Here is a 27,652-nt window from a genome sequence, read left to right on the forward strand (position 1 = left end):
TTTAGGATAACTTTGTGGGGTACTGCCAACCATAAACATGGCTTTAAATTCTGTAGCAGTAAAATTTAGAGGTGAAAAAAAAATTAAGATTTTTTTCCACTTGATAGTGAGGTTATATAAAAATAAATTTACCAACCTGAGAAGTTCAATTAATTTTTCTTCCAAGAACTGCTTCGTCCTAGTTAGATCATCCAGTTCAGCCAGTAACTTGGTCTCATTGTTGTCTCGCTCTGATTTCATCTCGTTGAATTTACCATAGTAGTCTTGAATTTGTTTATTTGTTCTGCTGACTTCTGTCTGGGCTCTGCTCAAAAACATATTCAATTTTCCTTAATTGCTTTTATCATTATCCAGACCACAATTAACACTAGAAATAATACTATTAATCTTCACAGAGCACTAAATATGAAAATGAATCTAGCATTCCTTTATGTTTAATTACAGATAAGACTTTAACTTCTTTTTAAAAAAATTGTCAAACTATCAACCTAGATTTTTTTTTAAAAAATCAAATATTGTGAAATAGCAGTCATACTTTACATTAATTTAAATGCTCATAGAGATCAGAATGCAGATCAAAAATAAATATTTGTAATTGATAATAGATTTCAGCCTGAAGAACAGAGTTAACCTCACCCACTTAAGAGCAATTTTGCCTATCCTGGCTCTCTGCAGCTATATTGAATTACCACTTTCAGAGTTTCAGGAAATTCTCAGAGATGATTTCCAACATATTTGAAACCAATTTGCAGTTGGTAAACAATATTTAAAAAATTCTTATCCTTAAGAAGGACACCACTTTGGGCACCACTTTGAGGCCTCAGAATATTCTTTTGTGTTCTGCACAAAAGGTGTATATAAAAGGGAACTCTTCTGTACAAGGTAATGCAAAGGTTGATTTTAAGTTGGGGAGAGCACAAAGTATCACTTGACAGCATACTACCCTACCTTAATTTTGTTAAGCCTGATTTTGTCTCCCTCCTTATTTTGCTAAACAGAACCATTAATTTCTGCCACTGTGTCCTGGCTTGCTTGCTTATTAATTTATTTTATTCATAACCATATTTATGCGCTGCCCATCTCACCAAAACTGAGTCTTAATATAACTCTTGTGATAGTCATGTATAGCCTACATGTTTTGATAAACTGTTTATCTAATCTAGACATGTATTTGAATATATTGCATTCACATATAAATGGTGCTATTGTTTCACTTTTTAATTTTTTTATGGTGAGGTTATTTTTGTGTTTTTTATAATTTCATGTTAATTTTATTTGTGTTCACTCTAATCAATACCTACATTAGAGACTATATTTTTGAAGAAAGAGCAAAGTTTGTGGGGTCGCCCTGAGTCTTCGGAGAAGGGCGGGATATAAATGGAATTAAAATAAATAAAAAAAAATAAATAAATATTTGCAAATATAACAAAATTAATACAGGTAATCTTCAACTTATAACCATTCGTTTAGCAACTGTTCAAACTTACAATGGCACTGAAAAAAGTGACTTATGAACATTTTTCATGGCATGATCAAAATTCGGATGTTTGAAGAAGCCAGATTCACTTAACAACCGTGTTATTAACCTAACAACTGCAGTGATTCCCTTAGCAAATATGGCAAGAAAGGAAAATTCACTTAACAACTGCTAAATGTGCTGTTCTGTTGCTTAGCAAAAGAAAATTTAGGCTCAGATATATGTTTATATGTTCTATGTTGAGGACTACCTGTATAATTGTACAATACAATCAAGTAAAACACATACTATATGTACATGTATATCATTGCAATTACAGGAAGTTCCTTAAAGCAAGCCTGGCATTTTCATAATACTATAATCCCATTTCTACTTCTCCAAATTACATTGAAACAGGCCCTCAGTGGTCTTTATTACATCTGACTCTTGAAATGTTGAAAACATTATGAACTGAGAGTTTGACTCCTGCAGCTAATAGAAGGGTGCAACATCAGCATTCAATCAGTGTTCTGCCTTCCTTTCACATTTTCAGCTCACATTATGTGCCTCCTTAAGTAACACCAGCTGCCTGCAATTAGTGCAGGTTCGTGTCCCACCAGGCTCAAGGTTGACTCAGCCTTCCATCCTTCCGAGGTAGGTAAAATGAGGACCCAGATTGTTGGGGGCAATTAAGCTGACTTTGTAATAATGCCGCTTGGGGGGGGGAAAGCCCTAATAAGCAGGCATATACATAGAATGAAGGCTACTGCTAAGCTTGTAAGCCGCCCTGAGTCTTTGGAGAAGGGCGGGATAAAAATGGAATTAAAATAAAAAAATAAAAAATAAATAAAAGATTTCTCCATTACTGGATTAGTAACCACAGAGAGGAAGAGCTTTCACTCTAGAGGCGAAATTGCCTGGTTATCTTTTTCAAAAAAACTATAAAGCAACAGCTTCTCTGCAAGATACTACAGTAGCTGATCCTCTATTGTGAGAGGAAAAGAATTAATTTAAGGAGTTACAAGTCACAAGAATTTCCCACCAAACAAAAACAGCTGCCCCTACATTTTTACAGTAATGTTAGCATTCACAAAATATGATTTGAGATGTATCACAGCTGGAAATAAATCAGATCTACTGACAAACACAGAATGTGGATGTCCGGAAGCGCAAAGACCAAGAGGGAAATATCTTCAATATTAGTGTCCCCCTTGAGGCAAATTGGGAGGTCAGTGAAGAACAAAATAATTTCTACCAATTACTTGGCCATCATTGGCATCACTGCCCATGATAAAGGAGCAATACAAACAATAGAAGACACTTTTTAAATTCCTGCATTATAATGCTTCCTGTGTGTGTGAGGGGGGAAAATCCTACATTTATTTATAATATTTGTTCATTATATATATTTATATACCCTTCCAAGACTGAAATTATTTCAATTAAGCACCAACCTTTTAAGAACTTCTTTCAGTTCTGCAATTTCTTCATCTTTTTTTTGCTGGATTGCTTTGTACTCAGTCACTTGATCCATAGAAAGGTTCAGTTGTACATACAGGTCTCGTTTCACAGCCTAGCAAAAATGATATTGTTGATTGAATAGAAATAGAGCACTATTTAATCTCCTACTTGGAATAAAAACATAATAAAACAGACAATTTAGGATTTCCATGGTGTTAAGGTATGATAGTAAATACCGACCCAGTGGATGTTCAAAGGAGAACAATTTTGATGACATATTAAATTGATAATCTAGGCAATGTTTTCCAATAAAATGGATAGCCATGTAACTTTATCAAAAAGTGCCTTACCACTCAACAACCATGAAAAGAATATAACACTGCCATATATTAAAAACATTTCAGAAATCACCAAAAGACTATTAAAGGTAAAGGTTCCCCCGCACATGCATGCTAGTCGTTTCCAACTCTAGGGGCCGGTGCTCATCTCCGTTTCAAAGCCGAAGAGCCAGCGTTTGTCCGAGGACGTCTCCGTGATCATGTGGCCGGCATGACTAGACGCCAAAGGCGCACGGAACGCTGTTACCTTCCCACCGTAGTGGTCCCTATTTTTCTACTTGCATTTTTACGTGCTTTCGAACTGCTAGGTTGGCAGAAGCTGGGACGAGTAACAGGCACTCACTCTGTTAGGCGGCACTCGGGATTCGACCCGCCAAACTGCCAACCTTCTGATCGACAAGCTCAGTGTCCTAACCCACTGAGCCACCGCGTTCACCAAAAGACTATAAATCAACCAAAGCCCTCTGAAACATCCTAAGTAAACAAAATACCCAAGAACCCCAGAAAGAAAAATAAGTCATCTGTAACATACACTTTTGCAGCCACTATCTAGGACAAACAGGTAGAAGATTAGCTGAGTACATACATGAACACCAACTAGCACTGATAAGACATGATGAAAACTCCTTAATTTCACAACACATGGACAGATGTAAAGTTGCAGCTGGGAAAAACTGTATCTTAGACCAAGAAACCTGGCACTCAGACAAATCAGCCATCAACAGGCACATAAAGATAAACAACATGTACATTCAGAAGAGACAATCAAAAAGTAAAAACAAAAAACAAAAAGACCAACAATCAAGAAGTAAACAATACCCCAATCAGGCAAACAACCAACATAAATGACAGTCTAATCAAGGAACAACCAAGACCATTCCCATCAACAGATAGGACAATCCCCTTGTAGAGCAAACCCTACTCTCTTCTAGCAATGATTTCTTTGGTAATGAAATAGTTACAAGAAAACAAGCAATCTCAGAGGGCACCAAGAACCCCACAGTTCAACCCTGAGCTGCAAGTATTATCTTTGATACTATATTTAATGCTTAATGTTTTATGGTATAAAAGGTTGATTGTTTTTAATGCTGCATGCAACCCAGAGTCACACTGTTTAAGTTGGGCATTTTAAATTATATACCAAACATTTGGAATGTATCATTCTATAAAGAACCATAGATTTATCAGCAATGGAGTATAGCAAAAAAGATTACAACCACAGATGTCCTTCTAGAAGTTACAAAGCTCGTGTTGGAGAAGCAAAGCCAGCTGTGCCAAGGGATGATAGAGCTTGCTCTCCTTCCCTTGGCATCCGTAGATCACATGACTGCATCCAGGAAACAATCGCCATTTTCAGAGTGGCTGCAATGAACTGTAGCTACTCTAAAAATGGTGCTTGCCAGTTGTGGAGGTAAGTGTGTAGCTTGAGTGCAGTGGACGCAAGCATGCCCAGCTTTGCCCAGCTGACTGTCTGGTTTTCAAGCAGTGGGCTTTGTGCAACTATCTGTAGTGTGTCTAAGGGTGAATGACTGCAGAGGCGCGGCAGAAGCCTAACATTGAAACCAAGATATAAGTAGCTTCTGGAGGGTCTGTTGTAACTTGAGATGATTGCTAAAAGGAGACTACCTCTACTTGTTTACTTTCTGCTTATGAACTGGTTCTTTATTGACATACTGTAATAATAAGACTGACCAATATCACTCTGTATGGAAGAGGCTTAATGCTGTTTAGAATCAGGCATTTTTACATGCATTTTAGAGGAATTTTCTCTGTACTATATTTTACATGCATATTATTTATATCCAGGGCTTTTTTTTCTCATAGAACGTTCAGAACGGAGTTCCGGCACCTTTTTTGGATGGAACCTTGTAGGGTAGGCAAGGCGGGTTGTATGACATGTGTGAGTTCCGGCACCTTTTTCTTTTACAAAAAAAGCACTGTTTATATATATTTACAATACTATAAATTATGAAGGATCCAATCTGACTTGGTCACCAGGACTAGAGGTTTTGTCTTCTGAGCTTTTGGACTGGTGCCGGAGCCCATCCTCAGGGAACTTCTCTCTCTGCCTTGGGCTGTTTTGTGTGTGGTATTTATATGGTGCCTGTTGTGTCTAGCTTTTTAGATGTAGATTGGAGAATTGATGGCTGGCTATTAAGTCAGCTGTTATAATTTATATTTTTCCTGTTTTTCTTTCCTCTGCTGTTTTTTGTGTGTTAAAGCAATAAAAATGTTTTTTCTATATTGTTCAAAAATGACTGCCATAATCTTGATCTAAGCAATTCACAGCTTAATAAATGTCTCCCAGGAAAGTGCAGAGATTCTAGGGACCACGTGCATTCTAGGAACCATGCGCTGAAAAATTCTGCATCCTTACCTCTCTGGCTTTCTAAAGTTTTGATCTCGTTATGGCCAGGAAACAGGGTATCAGTTAAAATTTAGAAATAGTTTATACATCTTCTGTTCTCTTAAGAAATTAAAGTACAAGATTGATGCAGCTTACAAAGAGTTTAGAGGCAAACTTTAGGAAAGCCATAAAAATGCACACAGTATAAAGTATCATATATTTCTGGGCAATAATCATGTTCTACCTGCCATACCAAAATTTCAAAATCAGATTAAGTTTCTTTGCTTTTAAACCCTGAAATATATTTTCTACTTACTACTGAATCAAAAATATATAGTGGAGGAGAGAATACAATGAAACTAATTTAGCAGACTAGATGTCTGTTAAAGGGTAAATTATATTATTTATCCAATTTATGATATTTGAGTAATGGCATAAATGACAGAGGTGATGCAAATTCAAGTAAGCCGAATTGCCTCATCCAGACTATGTTGGATGCAGTATTCATAATTTGGGGGTAGATGTCCAGACAAAAATCTGATCCATTTGTATCCTCAGTTTGGTTAATGCAAGATGAGGTGTTTGATTAAGATTTCATTGTACTACTAGGCTAGGGAGTCTTCCTACTTGATAACCAACATGCTTAAAACATCAATAATTATTGACTCAAAGGTTCTGTGAGTTTCTTGTTTAATTAAATAAAGTTTCAACCTGCATTTCCTTGAGTGCCTCTTCTGTAGCATTTGCCTGTCGGTTCTGTTCTTCAAGTTCTTCCTTTAATTTTTCACACTCTTCACTGAGAGCCTGCAAAGATAAAATTTAAAACAGAAAAAATAAAACAATTTTTTTTCAAGGATTGTGTAGTGGTCTGTTGATTTCAGGGACCAACTAGGGATGGGCTTGCAAATTGTCATCATTACAATTACAACAAACAAAAGCTTCTATAATGAGATTTACAGTACAGGCAGTCCTTACTTAGTGACCACAATTTGGATTGGTTAGTGAGCACAACTGACCTTCATTAAGTACCACAATCACTAAGTGGAAAATCCTTTGACCGTGATGTTGCCATTTTTAACTCAGTGGTTAAACGAAACATCATGTGACCATGCTTGTGATTTTGCTTCCGTGTTCTCTATTAACTCTGCTTGGTCACTAACAAGGCATTTAGAAAACAAGGACTATCTATAGCAGACATGTCAAACACAAGGCCCGGGGGCCGGATCCGGCCCGCGAAGTGGTTTCATGTGGCCCACAAAGCCATCCTGGAAACAGTGAGGGAACGGCCCCCACTGCCTTGGCCCTGGCCCAGAGACCCTCCTTCTGCCAGAGACCCCCAGATCTGTCCCACTCCTGCCCAGGCCCCCATAGGCACCCTTGATGCGAACGATGTAGAGCTGGCCATGCCCACCCAGTAGGCCATACGCACTCTAGCCATGCCCACCTAGTAGGCCACACCCAACCTCGCCATACCCACCCGGCCCCCTGAGGGCCACCACAATGCTGATGCAGCCCTCAATGAAATTGAGTTTGACACCCCTGATCTATAGTGTTTATATTTAGACAGGGGAATCATAGTCATGTTAGCAAATGAAATCTGAGGACCAAAAAAAACCAGTGCTATCATTTCAACTATCTTATCAGCTCAGGTCAGAATCCACACGTCAGCACCAATTCCTCTGTCTCCCATAGTTATTTTTTTCCCCACCTCTAGGCTTGTTCAAGTGTCATCCTTAAGAGGGTAGGTAAAAGGCTGTGTGCATGGGCCAAAAGCTTGTATATACCTTGTCTTATTGGGTCAAGAGACAATAACCCAAATCAGTTTCTCTCTCTAGTTCCAAGTGTCTCCATGGATGCAATACTTCAGCCTGAAGTGTAACAGGGATTGGTAGGCAAACTGACTTCCTGAGGTATTCCCGGGAAAGGAATTGCAGGCTCTATTTTCCCCTAGAACACCTCCATACTTACAACTGTTTATTATTATGCTGTCAAATTGGGGTAGAGCAGATGATGGGAACCGAATTTTATCCAAGGGCTAAATTATTTCTCCCCACAACATTCAGTGGGCTAGAGCTAGATGATATAAGGAGGAAGATTCTCCTCCTGGAATAACTATCTTTTCTTTTGGTCAAGTGGCTTCCAATCTGCATTTAACTGGAAGAAACTGGCCCTTTCTTTCTTACTACCTTTGGGTACTAAGGCTGCAGAAGAATCAGCCGTTGCAATCAGTACACTAGTAAGAAGAGCTGCGTGTTCAAACGAACATAAAACTGCAGCCTTACTTGATTTAAAGAGGATCCAAAATTTACCTTAAATTTTGTCTGATAGTTCAGAATTTCTGTGCTCAGTTGAAATTTGATAGTAGCTACCTCCTCTTTGCTGGTTTCTTGCAAACTCTTGGTTTGTTTCTCTGCCAATTCCAGCTGAGTTTGCAAGTCGGGTATGATGGCAGCACAAACATTTGAATCTTCCAATTTCTCTTGTAATTCTTGTTTCTCATTACTGAATCTTGTCAACTCAAGCTGCAGCCTCTCTTGTTCTTCGATTGATATTTCTTTGGTAGCTCTGAGCTCCTCTGTGACTTGGGAGAGCTTCTCTTCCATTTCTGTCTTTTCCGACGTCAGGGAACAAATCTGAATGCCCAGCTCAGCCATGTCCATGTTGGTTCTTTGGAGAAGTTCCTTGATTTCCAGGTTTTCCATATTAACAACATCCAAATCACTCCTGACCTTGGACAATTCATCTGTCAGGGACACCACATCCTTTTCCAGTTCAGCTTTCTGTTGGGCTAGCTTTTTCCATTTATCTTTCTGCGTTTTCTCTTCTTCTTTACATTGAAGTAGTTCCTGCACATGGTTTCTGTTCAGTGTTTCATTCTGCTCCTTTAGCTGCTGAGACAATAATTTTTGCTCACTTAAAACAGTTTCTGCGACATCCAATTTGCCCTGAAGCTTTTGTTTCTCTGTAGCTGTCTGTCGAAGCTTGGCTTGAAATTCTATCATTTCCTCCTGGAGCCTCAATATCTCTGCCCGACTGATATTCTGCTGTTCCTCAGAAATAGCCAGTCTAAATGTCAAATCTTTAGCTTCTCTCTCTTGACAAGATACCAATTCCAATTGGGTTTTCTCTACAGAAATCTTTTCAGATGTAAGAGATTCAATTATTTTTGCTTGATGAAGGCCATTTTTCTCAAGGGTTTCAGCTTTAATTCTATACTCCTCAGCCTGTTCCCGAAGTTGACTGCACTGATTCTCCAGGCCTTCTAATAACTCAATTTTCTCTGTGAGCTGTAACTTCAGAGATTCTTCACTTTGCCTGGAAGACGACAGATTCTTTTCCATTTGTAGATTATGTTCTTTGGCATTCTGGAGCTCGGCTTGAACTACACTTAAGAATTCTGCAATCCTATTTTCATTTTGTTTCAATTCTTGGTAATCGGTTTGCAGAGCCTTCAGTTTTTCATCAAAAAGCTGGTTTTGTCTTGTAGCATTTTGCAAGTTTTCATCCAACAGCTTGTTCTTTTCTCGAAGTGTCTTCTCTTTTTCGTCCACAGATACCATGGCATCATCTATCTGACTCTGGAGATATTTCTCAGAAGCTCTTAATCGAGCAACTTCTCCTTCTAAAAATGATTTAGATATATCTAACTCGCTGCACTTTTCTTTCAACTTCTGATAGGTTTGCTGCTGTTTTGTATTCTGGGATTTGAGGTTTTCATTTTCTTCAAAAGAATTTCTCAACGAGGAGCATTGTTTTGTGATCTGGTGTTCCATTTCCAATACTCTTGTTTTGAGATGGTCTCTTTCCGTAACAACTTCCCCTTTTTGCTTTTCTAAACTTTTCACCATGTCATTGAGCTTTGCTAGCTGCACTTCCAGCAATTCAAGATGCTCCATTAGGTTTTTTATTTCTTGTCCCATTGCTGTTTTTGTATGACTCAGTAGCCTCTCAAATTCTGCCTTTTCTTTTCTTTCTTCCTGTAGCTTTTGTTCTAATGATTTTACATGATCCAGTGTATCTGCCAGCTGGATTTGAAAATCAGCTACCATTTTGTCTTTCACTGCTAGCTCTTTCTGAAGTTCAGCCCTTTCGGTAGTCACGGCTTCCAGATTAATAAGCAATTTTTCAGATTCTTCCTTAGTGCTAATGGTAAGGCTTTTCAATTTCAATTCAAATTCTTTCTGTTTCTCTTCTTTCACATGGAATTGCTCTTCCATAATTTTAAGATGAGAAAGAAGTTCACTATGCAGTTTCTGGGCGTCAGCTTTCTCCTCTTCAGCCCAACAAAGCTTTTTTAATAACTCCTCAATCTTTAGTACGGAATCATATTGGCTGATAGCCTGGTGACCTTTTTCATCCATAAGACTATTTGCTTTTGCTGCAAGCTCCTCAGCTTTCTTCTCTGCTGACTTTAGTTTGGCAGTAAGCTCATTAATCAAGAGATCCTTCCTGGCCAACCAGATTTGCAAGGTCTTTAGCTCTTGATTCAAAAGAAGGATTTTGGAATCAGGGGCATTTTTCAAGGACTCCAGGCTCTCAAGCCTTGCAGAGCATTCTTTTTGTTTCTCAGCTGCATTCAGTTCTAGTGTCTCTAAGCATTTCTGAAACTCCTGAATGGTGCCCTGAGTATAGTGGGAAATCTGTTTCTCTAACTCCCCTAGCATTTTTTTTAGCCTGTCATTCTCTTCTGCCATATTGCTGTTCTTCTCTCTTTCCATTTGCACTTGCTGCTTCTGAAGGCTAATAGTGGCCTGAAGCTCTTGCTTTTCTCCTTCCAGATGCTGGATTCGATCCTGTAGTTCCCTCTGCTGCAGCTCAAGATCCATGTGTAAATCCTCCAGGCCTTCAAGAGATTCAGTATTAAAAAAGCTATTCTCGTTTGAGCTGGAAAGGTTCTCTTGAGCCTAAAAAGAGAGAAAACATCTGAGTTAGCAAGAAAGCTGTTTATAAAAGGCTTTTCAGTGGCTGGGGAATCCTTATAATAGTCTCGCAAAGCAGACCAGCAGGTTTTTTTTTTTAGTATTGTTACACAAAGTTAAAGTACAAATGAGGAACACACATGAATTCGGACAACAGAGCAACCACCTAGAATAAAAGGATATTGGTTCTCTGATACAAAACATTTTTAAAAACATCCCAGAAGCAAGGAAAGGTAATGAATCACCACAATGAGGCTATTCATCAGAGAAGCTTTCAGAGATAATAGCATTACTGCTTCCCTCATAGTTTATACATTTATTGGCCAGTACAATTACCTGCATAGAGCTGCTCACCAAACTGCTCATGCTTGAACTGCGGCTTGGAGGTTTCCATAGATAAGCTGAGGAGCCAAGTGAACACAATGTTCTCCTGAACACGGAAGAAGGATTGTTTTAAGGGAAAAAAAAAAGTTTTCAAGAATGTTGTCTCACCAACTATCCACCTGCATCTATTCCTGATATATTTAAATTTATCTTCAGCTTTGGAACGAATGAATAAGATCTACAGAGGTGATCTAGAATTCCTGTGAGCATTTGAAGCAAAACCTTTCAAGATGAAACTGGTATTTGTTTATATTTTTAAGAGGGCTTCCTACTTTGATTTCTTCACAGTTTTGAAGTAAATGTTAAAAGGATGAGCTTCTACATTTCTTATCCCACAAATTACACGTTTATATAGTGATGTTTCATCACTTGGCCCCCATCTTCTCCTCTCATGTGGATCCTCTGCATTAATTGCTTCTTTTGGTTTTTGTTATAACTTGGAATAAGAATTGCAGAATTCAGCTCTTCTTTGGGCTCTGCCTGAGAGTTATCAGTTGGCTCCTTAAGTTTAATAGGATCCATTTGGTTCAGAATTGAATATGCGGATAGTTGTCTCACAACTGGTTGCTTGGTGACCATTCAATGTTCCAACAGATCTATCTGGGGGTACTTATGACTTGGATTCCGATGGTTTGGGGCCCTCTGCAGTCATGTGACTACACCAGGGGTAGGCAACCTTGGCTCTTTTATGACTCGTGGACTTCAACTCCCAGAATTCCTGAGTCACCCATGTTGACTCAGGAATTCTGGGAGTTGAAGTCCACGAGTCATAAAAGAGCCGAGGCTGCCTACCCCTAGACTACACCTGGGGTGCTCAGCATTTACAACTATTTGTAGTGTTTCATGATCATGTAACCATGTTATGATTTTGCCAAAAATCAGCATTTACATCTGACTTTTGGCAAGGCTGCACTTGGAGCAAACAATTTGTTTGTTTAATGACCACATATTTGCTTAATGACTGCTTCAAAAAAGTCACAGAATTTTATGACTGTCACAAGTTACAACCGTGATGGCCTTGCTCCATTATGTTTGTAACTTAGTTGTAGTATGTGTTCTAAAAATTTTGAGTGGCAGGTTTATTTCTGATGGTCCTTCTGAACATCTGATCTAATCTGGAAATTATTGGAAAATTGTGAAAAGTCAGTATTATCTGACAACTGTTTTTATAAAGAAGCTTTAACACAGCCTGGGGCAAAAATGCTTTATGAAAATTATAGACTTTATAGTGGCAGCAGTTTGCATTACCTGGCAAATGTGGGCCAACCAGCATCTAAGTCATAGCCTCTTGATGCCAAATCAAATTGAATTTCAGTTAATTCATACAGGTGACCAACAATATCAGAACTCAGTTTTGGGTTGAGGAAGGGACTTCTTGCATAATACCAGTCACTTTAAAAAATGAAAAACAAAAAAATGAAAAAGCAATTTATTTCCACATTTTTCAACAAGATATGCAACATACAGTGTGATGTAAATTCAATTAAGTAATCACCACTACCAAGAAGAACAAAAACAACCGTGTTTACCTTGTTACTTTGGTATTCATAAAACACTGTTGTAAAGTGTCTGCAAGCCTTTGGTGCACTAAGGAGTAGCGGATAAATGCCCTGCCTTTACCAAGAGAAGTGCGGAGCTAAAAAATAAAACAAACTTATTACAATGCTTTATATACATATTCACAATAAGGTTTTCCAGATAGGGTAAAATGGACCTCGGACTCAAATATAAAGGTAGTTGATTCAGAAGGTCAAAAGTACTTTATAATAGTGAGTTGCTATTGTATAGAAGGTAGGGAGAAGGAAGAACTTAGTAAATGTTCAGATCCTGGTGTTTTTTTTTATTGTGATACAGATCTAATCCTGGAAATAATGAAAAGAAAGATTATACACACAAAAAAACAGGATCTAGCATTTAACTATCTCTGCACTGAGCTTAAACAGAAAAGTAGTTGGTTTTTTGCATTAAATAATAATATCAAGGAAAAAATAGTGATAGTTTAAATATCAAAGTGGAGCTAGTTTACTTATTTGGCTAGATTTGGATGTCACATTAAACAAAGAATCCTGGCATAATACTTCAAGGAGTAGTATGCTGTTTAGGATCTTGATAAAACACAGATAATCATTTAATTGCCTAAAAGTGAGAAGATGAAATATTGATAAAAACTAAGAAATTTACAATAGAGCTATTAACAACACAAATAGCAGTATAGCCTTTGATTGAATGGTGAGGACAGCTCCTCGTTGCTTGCCAAAACCAGGCAGGCTGGGGGCTAGGCAGCATTGCGCAGATAACATTTACTCTCATGCTGCTGATGGCATCCCCCTCCCCAGAGCCCACCAAGCCGGATATGTGAAGTAGGCAAGGGCCATGTGCTGGCCACTTCCAGGTGATGGTGCATTTCTTCATTCCTCATGAAGGATGCCACTTCCCCAGCTTCGTTTCTTGCCTGTTTTTCTCCCTCCCTCATCTCAAATATTTTCCCACCACTCTTAGGAAGGAAGGAAGGAAGGAAGGAAGGAAGGAAGGAAGGAAGGAAGGAAGGAAGGAAGGAGAGGGAGGGTCTGAGGGAAGTCCTGCCTTAGTCCTTCCCTGCTACCTTTTCACCATCCTCTTGCTCCCTCCTCCTGGCCTATCCTGGGGGGGTCTCCGATCCTATTGCTAAGGAAGCTGTGGATACAAAGCCAGGTCTCCTCACATGGAGAGGGAGTGTGCCTCCCTCTTAACTTTGCCCTCATACCCATCATGAGCAACCTGGCTAAGAAGAAAAGCACAGTAGCAGCCTTGAGGGTTAGGGCATTTGACTTCCGTGCCACTGTCCAGCCCCCCACCCCCTGCATGGCCTGAGAGGAACAGTGAGGCCTTGAGACTTGCCCCGGTCCCATCTCCTTTTCCCAGAGACCCTAAGATCTGTCCCACTCCTGCCCAGGCCCCCATAGGCACCCTTGACATGAATGATGTAGAGCTGGCCACGCCCACCCAGTAGGCCATACACACTCGTCACGCCCACTGTAGCCACACCCACCCAGCCCCCCCGAGGGCAACCGCAATGCTGATGCGGCCCTCAATGAAATTGAGTTTGACACCCCTGATTTAGAGCAAACCCTTATAGACCTAACTATTAAAACTCCCCAAACAGTTTTTGTAAAGTTGAGGCCTTCACATATTAGTAATCTGAATATCCCCGAAGAATTTCATTCCCTATTAAATTTATGATCTTTAGGGTCCAGAAAAGGGTTACTGCTGGTATTAGTTGTAAAAGCTGGTAAGTGTAACTTGCAAATTCTAGCAAAGACCAAGGTTTTGTGTAGTCTTTTACTTACCATTGAAAGAAATCAAGTAGTACTTTAAAGTACCTATGTGTCTCTAACAGTAATGTGTCCCTTTTCTCAGACTTCCAGGTTTATGTAAGAGATAGTGACTACCAACTGTGGCTGTTAATTTCTACTTCAACCTGAGACAGATAGATGGGTTTCATTTCATATGCAGTCCACCAGGACATACAGAAGCAGCATAAAATGGACCAGAATGGATGTGAAGAGTTTGACTGAATATATTAAATCAGATTAAGCCCTGACTCTGGTAAACACAGTTACTTCACCTTGCACAGATGTCAACTCTGTATTTACAGTCTATGAAAATCTAAGTGCAGAATTAAGAAAATTCTTAACCGAAAAGGCCCTTCATAGAAGGTAACAGATAAAAGGCCCTCAATGATTTGGCTCAAGAGTGTCACTCCCTGAGAAAAAGATTAGGGCTAGCTATGGATTCAGCATAAAATTATCTATCAAATAATAATTGTGTTACAAGGCTCCTGGAAAAGATCTTCAACTCCCTGAATTATTTAAATGTCACAATGACTGATGGGCTCCAGTCGTTAAAATTATTTAGTCATATAAATAATTTTTGCCAAATTCCAGCTGATTGGGAGATTTCTATTCTGGTCCCCCTTTTTGTACAAAAAAGTTGAACCTTTAAATTATGGACCAATTAAACTGATTAACATCACTGAAAAGTTGTATGCCAAGTATCTTTTATATAAGATAAAGAATCACTTAATCAAAAAGGGCTTGCTTCTTGGAGACCAAATTAGTTTTAGTTTGAGTTGTTCCACGGTTGAATCTGTACACATGACATCCCCAAATCCTTTCACTCCAGTGCTTTTTTTGTAAAAGAAAAAGGTGCCGGAACTCACACGTCATACAACCTGCCTGGCCTACCCTACAAGGTTCCATCCAAAAAAGGTGCCGGAACTCCGTTCTGGGCATTCTATGAGAAAAAAAGCCCTGTTTCACTCTACTGGTACACATATGCCTAAAGGTAAAAAATAAACATATAAGCATTCTGCTTTATGCTAGTGTCATAGATCCCTGTAGGGATAAGGAGAACGCTGCACAGATATAGTGCATTCTACACACTCAATGTGGACATCAGTAAGTCCAAAATGAAGACAGCTGCTTTCAGGGGGAGGCACACGATCTATAATTGGACCCCCGGATAGGTAAGGCGCAGATCAAGTTACGGTAAGTCCTACCTCAGAAACAGGTTCCTGGCTCCCATATTTTAAGAGAAATTCTTTAAGGGCTACAGCCTGTGCCAACACCATAGCTACCCAGGTTGTCTACTTCTTTCATAAAGACATGTAACATTAAAAAAAGTCTCAATGATCATACTTAGTGCAGATACATTCTACTTTTTTTAAACGTATCTTAGGGTAGACAAATTTACATTAGCTCCAGCAGAAAGGACAGAATATACCTGCTACGTAAAGCCATTTGGTAATTAAAATATTCAATTAATAGTTTAAGGTGCTATCTATGTTCCCAAACAGACTACCCAGTTATGTTATGAAGAGTAGCTGCACAACAAGCAATCTCACGTTTGGGCCTCACAACGTTCAAATATCAGCTCACAATATGGATTCTCCATCCAATTCCCAGTCCAATCAGATCTGAAGACCAAAAGGTTTTGAAACAAAGAGTTATTAATGTGGCTACTCAGGATGATACTGTAGCACTTAAATATGTTCAGTCTTTGAAGTGACTGGCACAACACAAACCAACTTCCCAGTTAGAGAAATATTGAACATGCCTCAACATTTCACAAGAGCTTTTTCTAAAGTTTTTGTCTGAGCAACTGGAGTCCATGGTAAGACATGGGAGGTTTCATGGGTTTCCATTTGAAGAAAAACTGTGCATTTACGAGCATCAGCCACACTGATGACATTGGACACATTCTTGTTGATTCCAAACCGTATTCTGCAGAAGGGGATGCTTTTTTAGATCCTTATTTAAAAACTAAAAAACATTAGGGCACCCGGGGGAAACTGTTTTATGTTTGGAGGAAACGAATCTTCACATCACTAATAAAACTACAGTCTACATTTCAAAAGCCATTTCGAAGAGGGCAGAATATTTAGATCAGATTGGGGTTAACTGTAATGATGATGACTTACTATGAACAATTCCTATTGTTTTCTTTTCATCTGTTTGTATAAATATTATATATTTGATATATAAAAACTTTTAAAGTACAAGCTTTCTGCTAAGGAAGCTGTGGTCGCAAGATGCCGACACTAATAAAGGATACCATTCATTTCCCATTCAAAATCCTTCTGACTTTATACTTATTAAATCACACTATTCCTGTGATTAAAAGATATTAGTAGTTTTTTTAGGAAGGTTTTATTAAAAGGATTTATAGACCCAAATGCAACTAAAATAGTTGCTTGACACAGAAATGCAAACAGAATATAATCATTCCCCAGACCCATTCATATGATCTTCAGAACTCCTCCACAAGATCAACTACCTAAATTAGGCAAAAAAAGGGCTATTTCCAGTACCATATTTTTTTTTTGAATGAATGGATTAAACTCTAAAAGGGACATGCTCAATTCTTGTACATGACTTTCTTCTTTACTCTCTGAACACATTGTGCCAAGAAAAAAAGTCTCTTTTTGTTGATTGTTTTCTGAAGGAGGAAGTAAACCAGATCTATATCCTTGACTTGAGGAAGCTCATTATGGATCAAACAAAACAAATGTAGATATGGCACTTAAGATTCAGAATGTGCAATGACAGGATTAATGGCGATTCAATAGAAAACCTTCAACAAGGACAAAGGAACAAGTATACTGGGTGTTTTTGAAATTTATGAGCAAGTGCATATTTCTTGTTGCTTTCCTTCATACATGGGTTCATGTTCATAAGGACACATGTTCACACTGAATATGGATCATCAGGATAGGTAGAAGGAATGCTGATCCCTACAGTTTTTTCCAAAGATAAGATTGACTAATGCAGTTTATTCACTGTTTCAATACTGTAAGTTTCTGAGCAGCTGTCAAGTTGGCTTATATGGTAGAGGGAAAAAAGAAGCACTGAAAGAACTAGTGTTGGTCTACTTGTTAACAAATGGAAAGTGATCCTCATATGCTTTGTTGGATTGGCCTCCCCAAAAAACTGAATTATATCATTAATGACTGAGCAATGCACTTTACTTACTTCTGAAATAGACTTGACGAAGCGAATACCATCATTTGCACCTTTAACCTTTCGCAGACAGTCACAAAAATAATCCCAGTAGTCTTTCTGATTGCCTAGTAAAGTGGATTTTTCCTTTTGGTCAAACTTTGAAACAGAAAAGGGGAATAGGTAGCTTTAAAGCAGCAATGTACAAAGCATCAGTTCTAATTTGTCAGAATTAAATGAATTGATACAGGCTAATTTTTTGGTATAGGAGCCTGTACCTGTTAATTTTGAAGTGAGGTCTGTGATCTAATAATTTATTTATTTGTTTTATATACCGCCCCTCTCCCGGAGGATTCAGGGCGGTGTACAGAGCAATAAAGTAAGAATACAATAAAGCAATAAAGTGAGAAAATTTTAAAACCCAAATCTATCAGGCCAGGCCGGCTTGTTGGAATAGATAAGTTTTTAGATCACGCCGGAAGGAGCGAAGGTCCTGTAAATTTACAACTCAGACAGCCATCAGCCTCATTCTGCTGAACTTTAGAAAGAGCAGTTAATTGTGCTACAAAACTCAGTGATAGCCATGAGAATGGACTCTGCAGTTATTTTTATTTCCTAAATTCCATTTTCTGCTTACAGTTGAATTGCTCTATTTTTTTGTTTAAATAGAAAACAAATTGTATTTGTTTTCATTCAACTTTTGATTCTGCTTTTCTGTAAAGTTCTAGAAATTTCATAATATTTGATATTAATTCGTATATTAATTTCTTCAGAGTCCTTACCTGCAAGAGGTATTCAAGCTTATAAGAAAACTTGTGCAAGATGATACAGTCATCTGTGATTGGTTCTCCTGATTCTAAAAATTCTTTGTTCAGTTCTGTCACAGCATCTTTTGGAAAGAACACAATGCAATTATTTGTAGTTAATTAAGAACAAGCAATGACTATATAATTCTCTGTTTTCCTCAGAGAAATCTTGATCAGTTGGCAATGTCATAAACTAGTACAAAATAAAATAGCACACTGAAAAATACAAACATTATTCTATTTCAATTTAATCAAAATACAAATTAATATAGTGTCAGGGCTACTTTATTTATTTGTTAAATTTATTGGCTGGCTACTCCAGAAAGCTTACAATAATAAAAAGAAAGAAAATGAAGTCAGTTGTAAACAAAAAGAAAATAATAGAACAATAAAATAAGCAATTAAAAACAATAGGCAGAGTCAGACTGATACAACTAATGCACAGCATTAAGAATCTTAAAGGCTGGGATTATATGTATGGTACAATTCCATAACAAAACAGATATTGGCACAGAAGCTACAAATTAATCCTTTACAGTAAATGGGTACTGTAATATCTTTTGACATGTTACAAAGAACATATGTGTATATGTGTGTGAATGTTTGTAGATAGACAGAGAGAGAAAGAGAGAGAGAGAGAGAGAGAGAGAGAGAGAGAGAGAGAGAGAGAAAATCAGTGGTTGAGGGTATGATCCCTATACCATACTTTAGAGAAGCAGCATAAATTATGCAAATTGTATTACTGGATATTTTACTTCCTTTTATTTGGGAATATAGTTTTTCACAGAAAATACCTTGTTCCTTACAAGTTGAGGAATAGCAGAAGAAAACTACAAGACTTCAGGTTACCATACAATATACCCACAAAATGTGGGGAACTTATATGTATGATTGTGTAAGAGAGAGAAAAAAAATCTGCTAAAATGGCTGCAGTCCAAATTTCCAGCCAATGCCAATAAAAATAGATCTGTCTGTCATTCTTGGAGTTGTACTGTTACATTTTCAAGGATCTTTCATCAGGGAGAATGAAAAACTATCATTTAAACATTAAATGAGATCTGAAACAAGACTGAATTTTCCAACAATCAAATGGTTTCCACAACTAATAAAACCAGATACATATTTTGGGCAACTTGCAAAGATGCTTAAAACTGAACACACGAGTTGTGCAAATGTTCTTCCTACTTTGCTGAAAAATTAATTTCTAAGGTGCCTGATGAGCATTTAAGTACTTCACAAGTCAGGTGTAGAATTTAAAGATGATTCCATTTGATAGACAAATATTCAGGAATATAAATTATCTTATTCTTTGTATCATGAGCATAATTTTCTTTTCCTATAAAAGAATGTGACTGGAATAAATAAATAAGTAGATAAACAAATATTTTACCCTGCATATCCCGGATAATCCTCTGTAGCTGAGTTTCACCACTACTACTTGCCATTGTTGAAACTAAAATGTGGAGATTGCTCTTTTCAATTTCTCACATAGCTAGGTGAAAAAGGGAGAGTTCATGTTGTCAATAATCTTCAGGTTAGTGGTAAATAGTCATTTCTTCAGTATCTTTAAGTCTAGAAAAAAACAATATTTACTTACAATTGCTAACATTCTAATTTTTAAAAGTCATGTTTAATGGCTACCTAGTTTTTAAAGTCATATTTAATGTTATTTTCCCCTCCTTCAGATTATAAATTTCTCACATTTAAGACAAAAATCATCAAGGTTTTCATCCTAGGAATCTGTATTTTTAAAATGTTTAACTGTTTAGGCTTCTGAAGGATCCAAAAAACATATTCCAAAACATGGTGATATTATAAAAGGTCTTCTTTATTTTCTTTTAAAGTCTGAAATGGTAAACTCTTAAGTAGATATGTATTCATTTGGCACCTTTTGGGGGGAAGAAACAAAAATAATTCAATATTGAGAATTAATGGCATAGATTCAGTTTGGGAACCATGACAAATTTAGGCATAGAGACACACTATAAATAAGGTATATAAATATCATTTTCAATGCTTTCATTGCAACCCTATGAAGTGTCAATCTTTGGCATATTTCTTGACGGCTAGTTCCTTTACAGTTGATAGTTGATCCTGAAAGGCAGAAAATGTCTTCATTGTCAGTTCTAAGATCATATTGTGGAATGTTTGAGTTTGCTCTTCAGCTTCAGCTGACTTGGAACTGGCACATAGATGATTTGTAATGTGTTCTGCATTCAGCTCCTGGCTACATCCTTGTTGTGATAACTAAAGAAGAAGACTGACATTATCACAAAACAAATGTCTTGCTGAAGATCAGCATTTCTTTTATAAGAAAAATTATATACCATCAGCTAATACATAAATAAAAAGTATTTTGGTAAAATTGTGTTTAGAGAACTCCAAAAAGCTTTGACTAAAGTTAACAACTCCTAAATAAATGTAATAGTTATGGTGCTAGAGGGAGCGTTTTGAGTGAGCAATGAAATAGCTGATTTTTTTGATGACCTACTTTCATTTAGGCTTTCAAAACAGAAAGGAACAATAAAAATTGTCTGCACGCTATGGAGATGCATACTGAAATGACAAATGCAGTTCAACTTAGCCAGTTCTAAGTAACTCACACTGAGGTGAAATATGTGGTCTGAGCTAAGAAGTGTTGTGGTCCTTCAGTTGTGGTCAATTTTGCCCCAGTGGCAAAAGCAAATCCTGTGATGGGGATCATTAAAGAAAGAATAAAAAATAAATTAAGCACAACTGGTTGTATTGAAATCTGCTAGCTCATATTTCAAAAATACACTGTAGAGTTAAATAAAATGTTGAAAAGATACCCAAAGTTGTGAAAAGGCTGGAGCAAATTCACTGAGGAAAGCCTGCAGGTTTTTCACTCTTTCAAAAGGGGCACTAGATCTGTGTTTGGGAATAGCCCAACTGGCAAGTCACAGGTGTGGAACATATCCATGTCTGCAACCTGTTAAGCAACTTCACAGGTGGCTAAACACACCACACCTGTCTCTATTTGTCCAACTTCACCCACGCCATATAAGGGAGATAGATTTGTTGTTGTGTTCTTGTGAGCATATATTTAGGTGAGAAAACAAAACAGCCAGAGGAATCCTGAATTTTCTTTAAACAGCAAATTTTCTTTCTGCATACATTTCTGCTGTCTTAGGGCCATTTGGCCATACCTTTACCCACAGTTGACCCAGCCCACTGTTTATTCTAGCCCGTTTGTGCCCTAACATGTTCTGCTCACACAGCTAAATACCAGATGCAATCCAGCAAACATTTTCTCAACCAAGAGTTGCAGCCAAAATAGTCTGAGGCAAATGGGAGAAGAATCCGTCCACCTGCTTGCATTAACTAGTTGCTTCCCTAGAAATGCAAAGGCCCTGATTGCTCCTTCATTCCTCTTGGATCTTCGCTTTCTGCAATCGATGTTGCGCTCAAACTCAAAATATTTATCTGCTTTTTGGGGTGGTCGTCCGGGAAATCTAGAGCCTAAACTCCGGCGCTTCTTTCCGAAATCATAAATGGCGAGTTGCAAAGCGACGGGCTAGAGAGCCCTTTGGAAAAACGGGAAAGTCACCGGGACGTCGTTTAAAAGCGAGTGCTTGGAACAAGGCGAAAAAGAAACCAAGGTGTGTGTGAATTAATAAAGTTATGCTAAAAAGTAAAATGGGACGCTTTTCCTGCCATTTTAAACTTGTTAAGCCTCGCCTCTTTCAACAATCATCACAGCCAGGACACTCCAGCGCAATCGAGGGGGGGGGGAAGCAACAAGTGGAAATATTAAAGTTGCTGCCATAAGGAATTGACACCCAAAAACAAAGTAGATCAGTTACCACGACCCACTTTCTGGAGAAGATTATCGGGGCGCTTGCGCGAGGTGGCGGATGGAGGAAAGGGGGTGGCACGATTACTCCAACGAAAGACAAACGCACATTACCTCAAACTCAAAGCAGCCACGACATAGCTAGCATCTCCATATTTTCCTACGATTCCCATGATTCACAGAGGCAAAATAACTCCCGTGGCTCTTCCGGGCAACTTTTCTTTTAACCCTTTAACTGCAAACCATAAACAGTTTACTGAAAATCTACTCGGTTTTTTGTGTACGTGAGACTGCAAAAATCAAAGTTCTTGAACATTGATATACTAATATATCTCTTTATGATTGAGAATTGGCTTAATAAATGTATTGAACCACTAACGGGTTGGCAACTTCACTAGAGTTTTATGGGGGGTTTGTTAATGTTTTTTTTTAATTTCAGTATTTATCCCATTCCAACCTTTTCTCAAGTGTTGCCTACAGACTCAGGCATTCTGAGCTTGACGTTTGACTCGAGCCAAGAAATTGGTCCCCGAATTTGAGAGAAACTTTTGTTTCGCAGAGAGGTGTCTTTGCTCATCTGAAAATACAAATCACCAAGTAATTCCAGCAAAGCAAAAAGCATTTATTATATGGGGGCACCAAATCCTTTTATTGGATACAGAAACAAATGATATATATACATTTGTGTACATAATATATCAAAAAACAAGTGATCAAACAATAAAACCCACGGCCAAGGTATATGGCTGGATGGTCATCAGCATCATCAGTGTGAGACTTGAACAATAGAAAATATTGATTCTGGATAACATTCCACAAGGGGCAAATTTATAGGTTTCCCAGCTGGGTTTATATCTTTGTTAAAATACTAGTCCATGCAGGAGATGCTTAATAAATGGATTTTTGGAAGAAGGCCTGGCATAAGAAGATCCCATAAGCATGGCAAAGACCAAAGAACCAGTGAGTAGATCTCCAAGGTGAGTAGATCTGGAATCTTTTCAAATACCGTAGATGGAGGATGGGATATTGCTCACATGTGCTCCTGACACCTGCTTCTCATGTCACGACAGCAGTCTTATATACAAAGTTAGAGTGCTAGAAAATGAAGGGATTAACCAATGACGGCACAGACCTCTAAAGGACATTGTGATGACTTCCCTGGATGCCAGCTCAGACAACGAGATAAAACAGGCTCTGGAGACTTTGGAGTGGGGTGTGAAGGAGTGCCAGTAAGTCAGTGAGGGCTCCAAGCCTGGAATGGAGAGGCCAGGCAGAGTGCAGAGGTTGCTGGAGGGGCAACTGGATGAATGGCTGGCTGAAGAAGGAAAAAGAGGCACTGCTGTAGCTGAAGAGCTCAGAGGCCCCACTGGGCAAGGTGGAGAAGTCATGCAGCTGCAACTGTCCAGCAAGCGACAAGGAAGACTTGTCTCTTCTGCCTAATCCATGGACATGCAGGGTTGAGCGGAGGCAATTAAAAGATAGGCTGGTGAGGCTACTCATGAAGCAGCAATCTTACCTTCCTGATGAGCTCCACCAGTGAGCAGCTATTTAATCAGATGAATGAAGTTGGAGGTTATTGGAAACGACTGCCCATTCTCCTGCTATGTACATGTTTCACTTTTGTGGACTTGGTTTTCTTGACTCTAGATTGTGTTTTGATGACTGTGGATTTGGATCTTGGACTTGCTCATGGATTTTGGACCTTTGCCTTGGACCCCTGATTGGGCTTGGGGCTGTGGACTCTGTGGACTTTGCATTTACCTTTGCCCTTGGACCTGTAACTTTGTACCCTGACAGAGCAGTATTGGATTTCCCAGGACTTTTCAAGTGGGTGTGAGTAGGTTTCTTGAGGATTCACATTAAGGGCTTAGATTTTCAATAATGCCTTTAAAGCTTTGTGCATGTCATGACTGAAACAGGATAGGTGCTAACTTCACAAGCCTCACTTTCCAGTCATTTCTGGAAACTGTATACTAGAGATTTTCAGAATGAAAACTTTGAAAAATTGCTGAGTAGGTTTAGCTTCAACTCTGAGCAAAATAAGAATTTAATTGCAGACTTAAAACTTAAAAAAATAGATAAGCAGCAAAAAGCTAAATAAGATGTTCATCTAAAAAGTTATAAACAGTTTAAGAATCTAGTTAAATTTGAAATATTGACATTTACTATAAGTTTTTGGAATTAACTGCTATTGATAAATAGTTTCTTATGGGAACCAGAATTATTTTGGCTATCTTAGTTCATAAAAAGACAAAAATTAAAAATTAGACATTAAGAGGACTAAAGATTCTAAGTAGGAGGAAAAAAATACAAGCCAACTTTGTATCAGTATTAAAGGGGAAAAACCGCATAAGTTTGGGAAAATCTGAAAAATAAGATTTAAAAGGCCAGTGCAGCACAATACCACTGAAAAAAGAAAAATAAGAGATCCAAGAGGAAACCATCATAATTATATTAAAAACTCTCAGATATACTGAATGATGAAAAGGAAAAGTGTAAAAAAATAAAAACAGGGACACATAACTATGGCAGAATACTAGTATAAAGCCCGAAACTGCAAATATGAAATCAGAAAAGCTGAGGCTCAGAATGAACTATGACTTTCAACAAATGTCAAAAATAATTAAAAAGTTTCTTTCAACATGTAAAAACCAAGAAGCAAGGAAACAACCAATCCATTAATGGGAAAAGATGGCAAGGAACTCTGGGCAGCAGGGAAAAAGCAGATTTGCTTACCGTAATTCATTCTTTGCATCTGTCTTTACATTAAAGCAGACATATCAAACACAAGGCCCGGGGGCTGGATCTGCCCTGTGAAGTGGTTTCATGTGGCCCGCAAAGCAGTGAGGGAACAGCCCCCACTGCCTTTCTCCCGGCCCAGGCCAGCTGGGAGCCAATGTACTATTTCATGGTGGTCATCTGTGCTGAAATACATTCAGTCTTAGCTCCACAAGGCCATCTGGAAACAGCGAGGGACCAGGCCCTGCTGGTTGGCACTGCCTCCTGGGTGCACGCTGGGGAGGTATCACCCTTTGTGAGGAATGAAGAAATGCACCATCACCTGGAAGTGGCCAGCACGTGGCCCTACCTACTTTGGGCAGTCTAGGGCCTGGGCAGCGTTGCACTTCTCTTCAGATTTGTGCCACCTGGCTCAGCCTCTCGGCACTGTCAGGAAAGTGCCCTACTGCCTGCGAAAACTGGGCAGACTGGGGGCTGGGCAGCATTGCACAGGTAACATCGATTCTCACACTGCTCATGGCATCCCCTTCCCCAGAGCCCACCAAGCCAGATATGTGAAGTAGGCGAGGGCCATGTGTTGGCCACTTCCAGGCAATGGTGCATTTCTTCATTCCTCATGAAGGATGACACTGCCCCAGCTGTGTTTTTCTCGCTCCCTCATCTCAAATATTTTCCCACCACTCTGTTCGAAGGAAGGAAGGAAGGAAGGAAGGAAGGAAGGAAGGAAGGAAGTGTCTGAGGGAAGTCCTGCCTTAGTCCTGCCCTTTCACCATCCCCTTGCCCCCTCCCCCTGGCCTATCCTTGGAGGTCTCCCATCCTATTGCTAAGGAAGCTGTGGATACAAAGCCAGGTCTCCTCACATGGAGAGGGAGTAGACCTCCCTCTTGACTTTGCCCTCATATACATCATGAGCAACCTGGCTAAGGAGAGTAAGCAAAGCAACAGCAGCCTTGAGGAGGAGGTAAGTGTAGCTGGGCGCCTCTTGGGGAAGAGGGGCTGGGCTTACTGCCACAGGTACTTGAGGGCTGAGCTGGGCATTTGACCTCCACGCCACTGTCCCGCTCCCCCCTGCATGGCCTGAGAGGAACAGTGAGGGTCCTCCAGTGGACCATGCCTTGGCACTTGTCCCAGTCCCATCTCCTTCTGCCAGAGACCCTCAGATCTGTCCCATTCATGCCCAAGCCCCCATAGGCACCCTTGATGCGAACAATGTAGAGCTGGCCATGCCCACCCAGTAGGCCACACGCATTCAAGCCATGCCCACCTGCTGCCACATCCACCCAGCCCCCTGAGGGCAACCGCAATGCTGATGCGGCCCTCAATGAAATTGAGTTAAAGGAATAAGTAGTTCAACCTACCAAGAGTAGAACCATAGAAAACAGATAAGAAATACATATCAAAACAGGAAAGAAAATATCGGGCATAATTATTTAATTTTTTAACTTTTGTACTTTGCTTTTTAATATTTATTGCCCTGTACACCGCCCTGAGTCCTTCGGGAGAAGGGCGGTATAAAAATTTAATAAATATAAATATAAATAAATATAAATATAAATATAATACCTTTCTTCCTTGGATGAATTCAAATCATTGGGACCAGATGGATTATACCCCAGAATTCTGAGGGAGATGGCAGATGTGACTGAACCATACGTTTCAAAGAACCTGGAACACTGGGACACTACCAGAAGACTAGGAAAGAGTTAATGTAATTCCCATCTTCAAAAAAGGGAGAGAAAAAATAGACCCAGGAAACTACGACCTATCAGCCTGATATCAATATCTAGGAAGATCCTGAAAAAGATCAAGCAATGGATCTGTAAATACCTAGAAGCAAGCAAAGCTAATCCTAGAAGTCAATATAGATTTGTCAAAAGCAGATCATGCTAAACAAATCTTATTACATTTTTTTGATAAAGTGACAAAATTAGTGGACCATCAAAATGCTGTGGATATAGCATACTTGGACTTCAGTAATCATTTGATAACACAAATCACAGCCTATTTCTTGGTATGATGGATTTACAACTGGGTGACAAACCACACTCAACATATAGTCCTTCAATGGAACAACATCTAAATGGAGGGAAGTATGGAAAGGGGTACCCCAAGATTCTGATAAAAGAAGGGACGTGGTGGCTCAGTGAGTTAGGACGCTGAGCTTGTCGATCAGAAGGTCGGCAGTTTGGCGGGTCGAATCCTGAGTGCCGTGTAACAGAGTGAGCACCTGGTACTCGTCCCAGCTTCTGCCAACCTAGCAGTTCGAAAGCACATAAAAATGCAAGTAGAAAAATAGGGACCACTACGGTGGGAAGGTAACAGCATTCCGTGCGCCTTTGGCGTCTAGTCATGCCGGCCACATGACCACAGAGACGTCCTCTGACAAGTGCTGGCTCTTCGGCTTTGAAACGGAGATGAGCACCGGCCCCTAGACTTGGAAACGACTAGCACGCATGTGCGGGGGAACCTTTACCTTTACCTAAGATTCTGATTTACACCCAGTACTTTTTAATATCTTCATAAATGATTTAGATGAGGGGACAGAAGGGGAACTTATCAAATGTCCAGATACTATCAAACTAGGGCAGTGGTGGGATTCAAATATGTGAACAACCACTTCTCTGTGTGGATGCCGCTTCTAGAGCTCCATTCTGGGCCTGGGCAACAAAAAATTAGCTACCAATTCTGCCGAACTGGTACGAACTGGCTGAATTCCTCCCACCACTGAACTAGGGGGAATAATCAATACTTTATAAGATAGGCCCATGATCCAGAAAGATCTTGACAGACTTGAAAACTGGAACCTATTGAACCAAATGAGTAATGAAAAAAGTAAGGTTATACACTTAGGCAAGAAAAACCAAATGCACAGGTATAGAATAGGTGGTACCTAGTTCAAAAGCAGTAACTGT

The 27,652-nt window shown here is 39.1% G+C and overlaps 1 protein-coding gene across 4 annotated transcripts in view; it reads right to left on the reverse strand.

Annotated features, from left to right (window-relative positions):
* The window catches only part of FYCO1 (FYVE and coiled-coil domain autophagy adaptor 1), a 79,903-nt gene extending 57,708 nt beyond the window's left edge, over positions 1-22,195 (reverse strand). For 2 of the 4 annotated variants that reach the window (XM_083379326.1, XM_083379327.1), the window contains exons 1-12: positions 22,116-22,195; positions 20,791-20,875; positions 19,578-19,679; positions 18,164-18,270; positions 17,415-17,540; positions 12,435-12,541; positions 12,154-12,297; positions 10,858-10,951; positions 7,912-10,506; positions 6,314-6,406; positions 2,911-3,029; positions 137-304 (exon numbers count right to left, since the gene is read on the reverse strand). In XM_083379326.1, the coding sequence (XP_083235452.1) occupies positions 137-304; positions 2,911-3,029; positions 6,314-6,406; positions 7,912-10,506; positions 10,858-10,951; positions 12,154-12,297; positions 12,435-12,541; positions 17,415-17,540; positions 18,164-18,270; positions 19,578-19,632 (3,608 nt within the window). In that variant the 5' untranslated portion in view covers positions 19,633-19,679; positions 20,791-20,875; positions 22,116-22,195. Of the gene's footprint in view, positions 1-136; positions 305-2,910; positions 3,030-6,313; positions 6,407-7,911; positions 10,507-10,857; positions 10,952-12,153; positions 12,298-12,434; positions 12,542-17,414; positions 17,541-18,163; positions 18,271-19,577; positions 19,760-19,888; positions 20,076-20,790; positions 20,876-22,115 lie in introns of those variants that run through there. The other 2 variants (XM_083379328.1, XM_083379329.1) reach the window with 2 other exon arrangements.
* Positions 22,196-27,652: the final 5,457 nt, after the last annotated feature.

Source organism: Vipera ursinii (genome assembly GCF_947247035.1).
Source record: "Vipera ursinii genome assembly, chromosome: Z".
NCBI lineage: Eukaryota > Metazoa > Chordata > Lepidosauria > Squamata > Viperidae > Vipera > Vipera ursinii.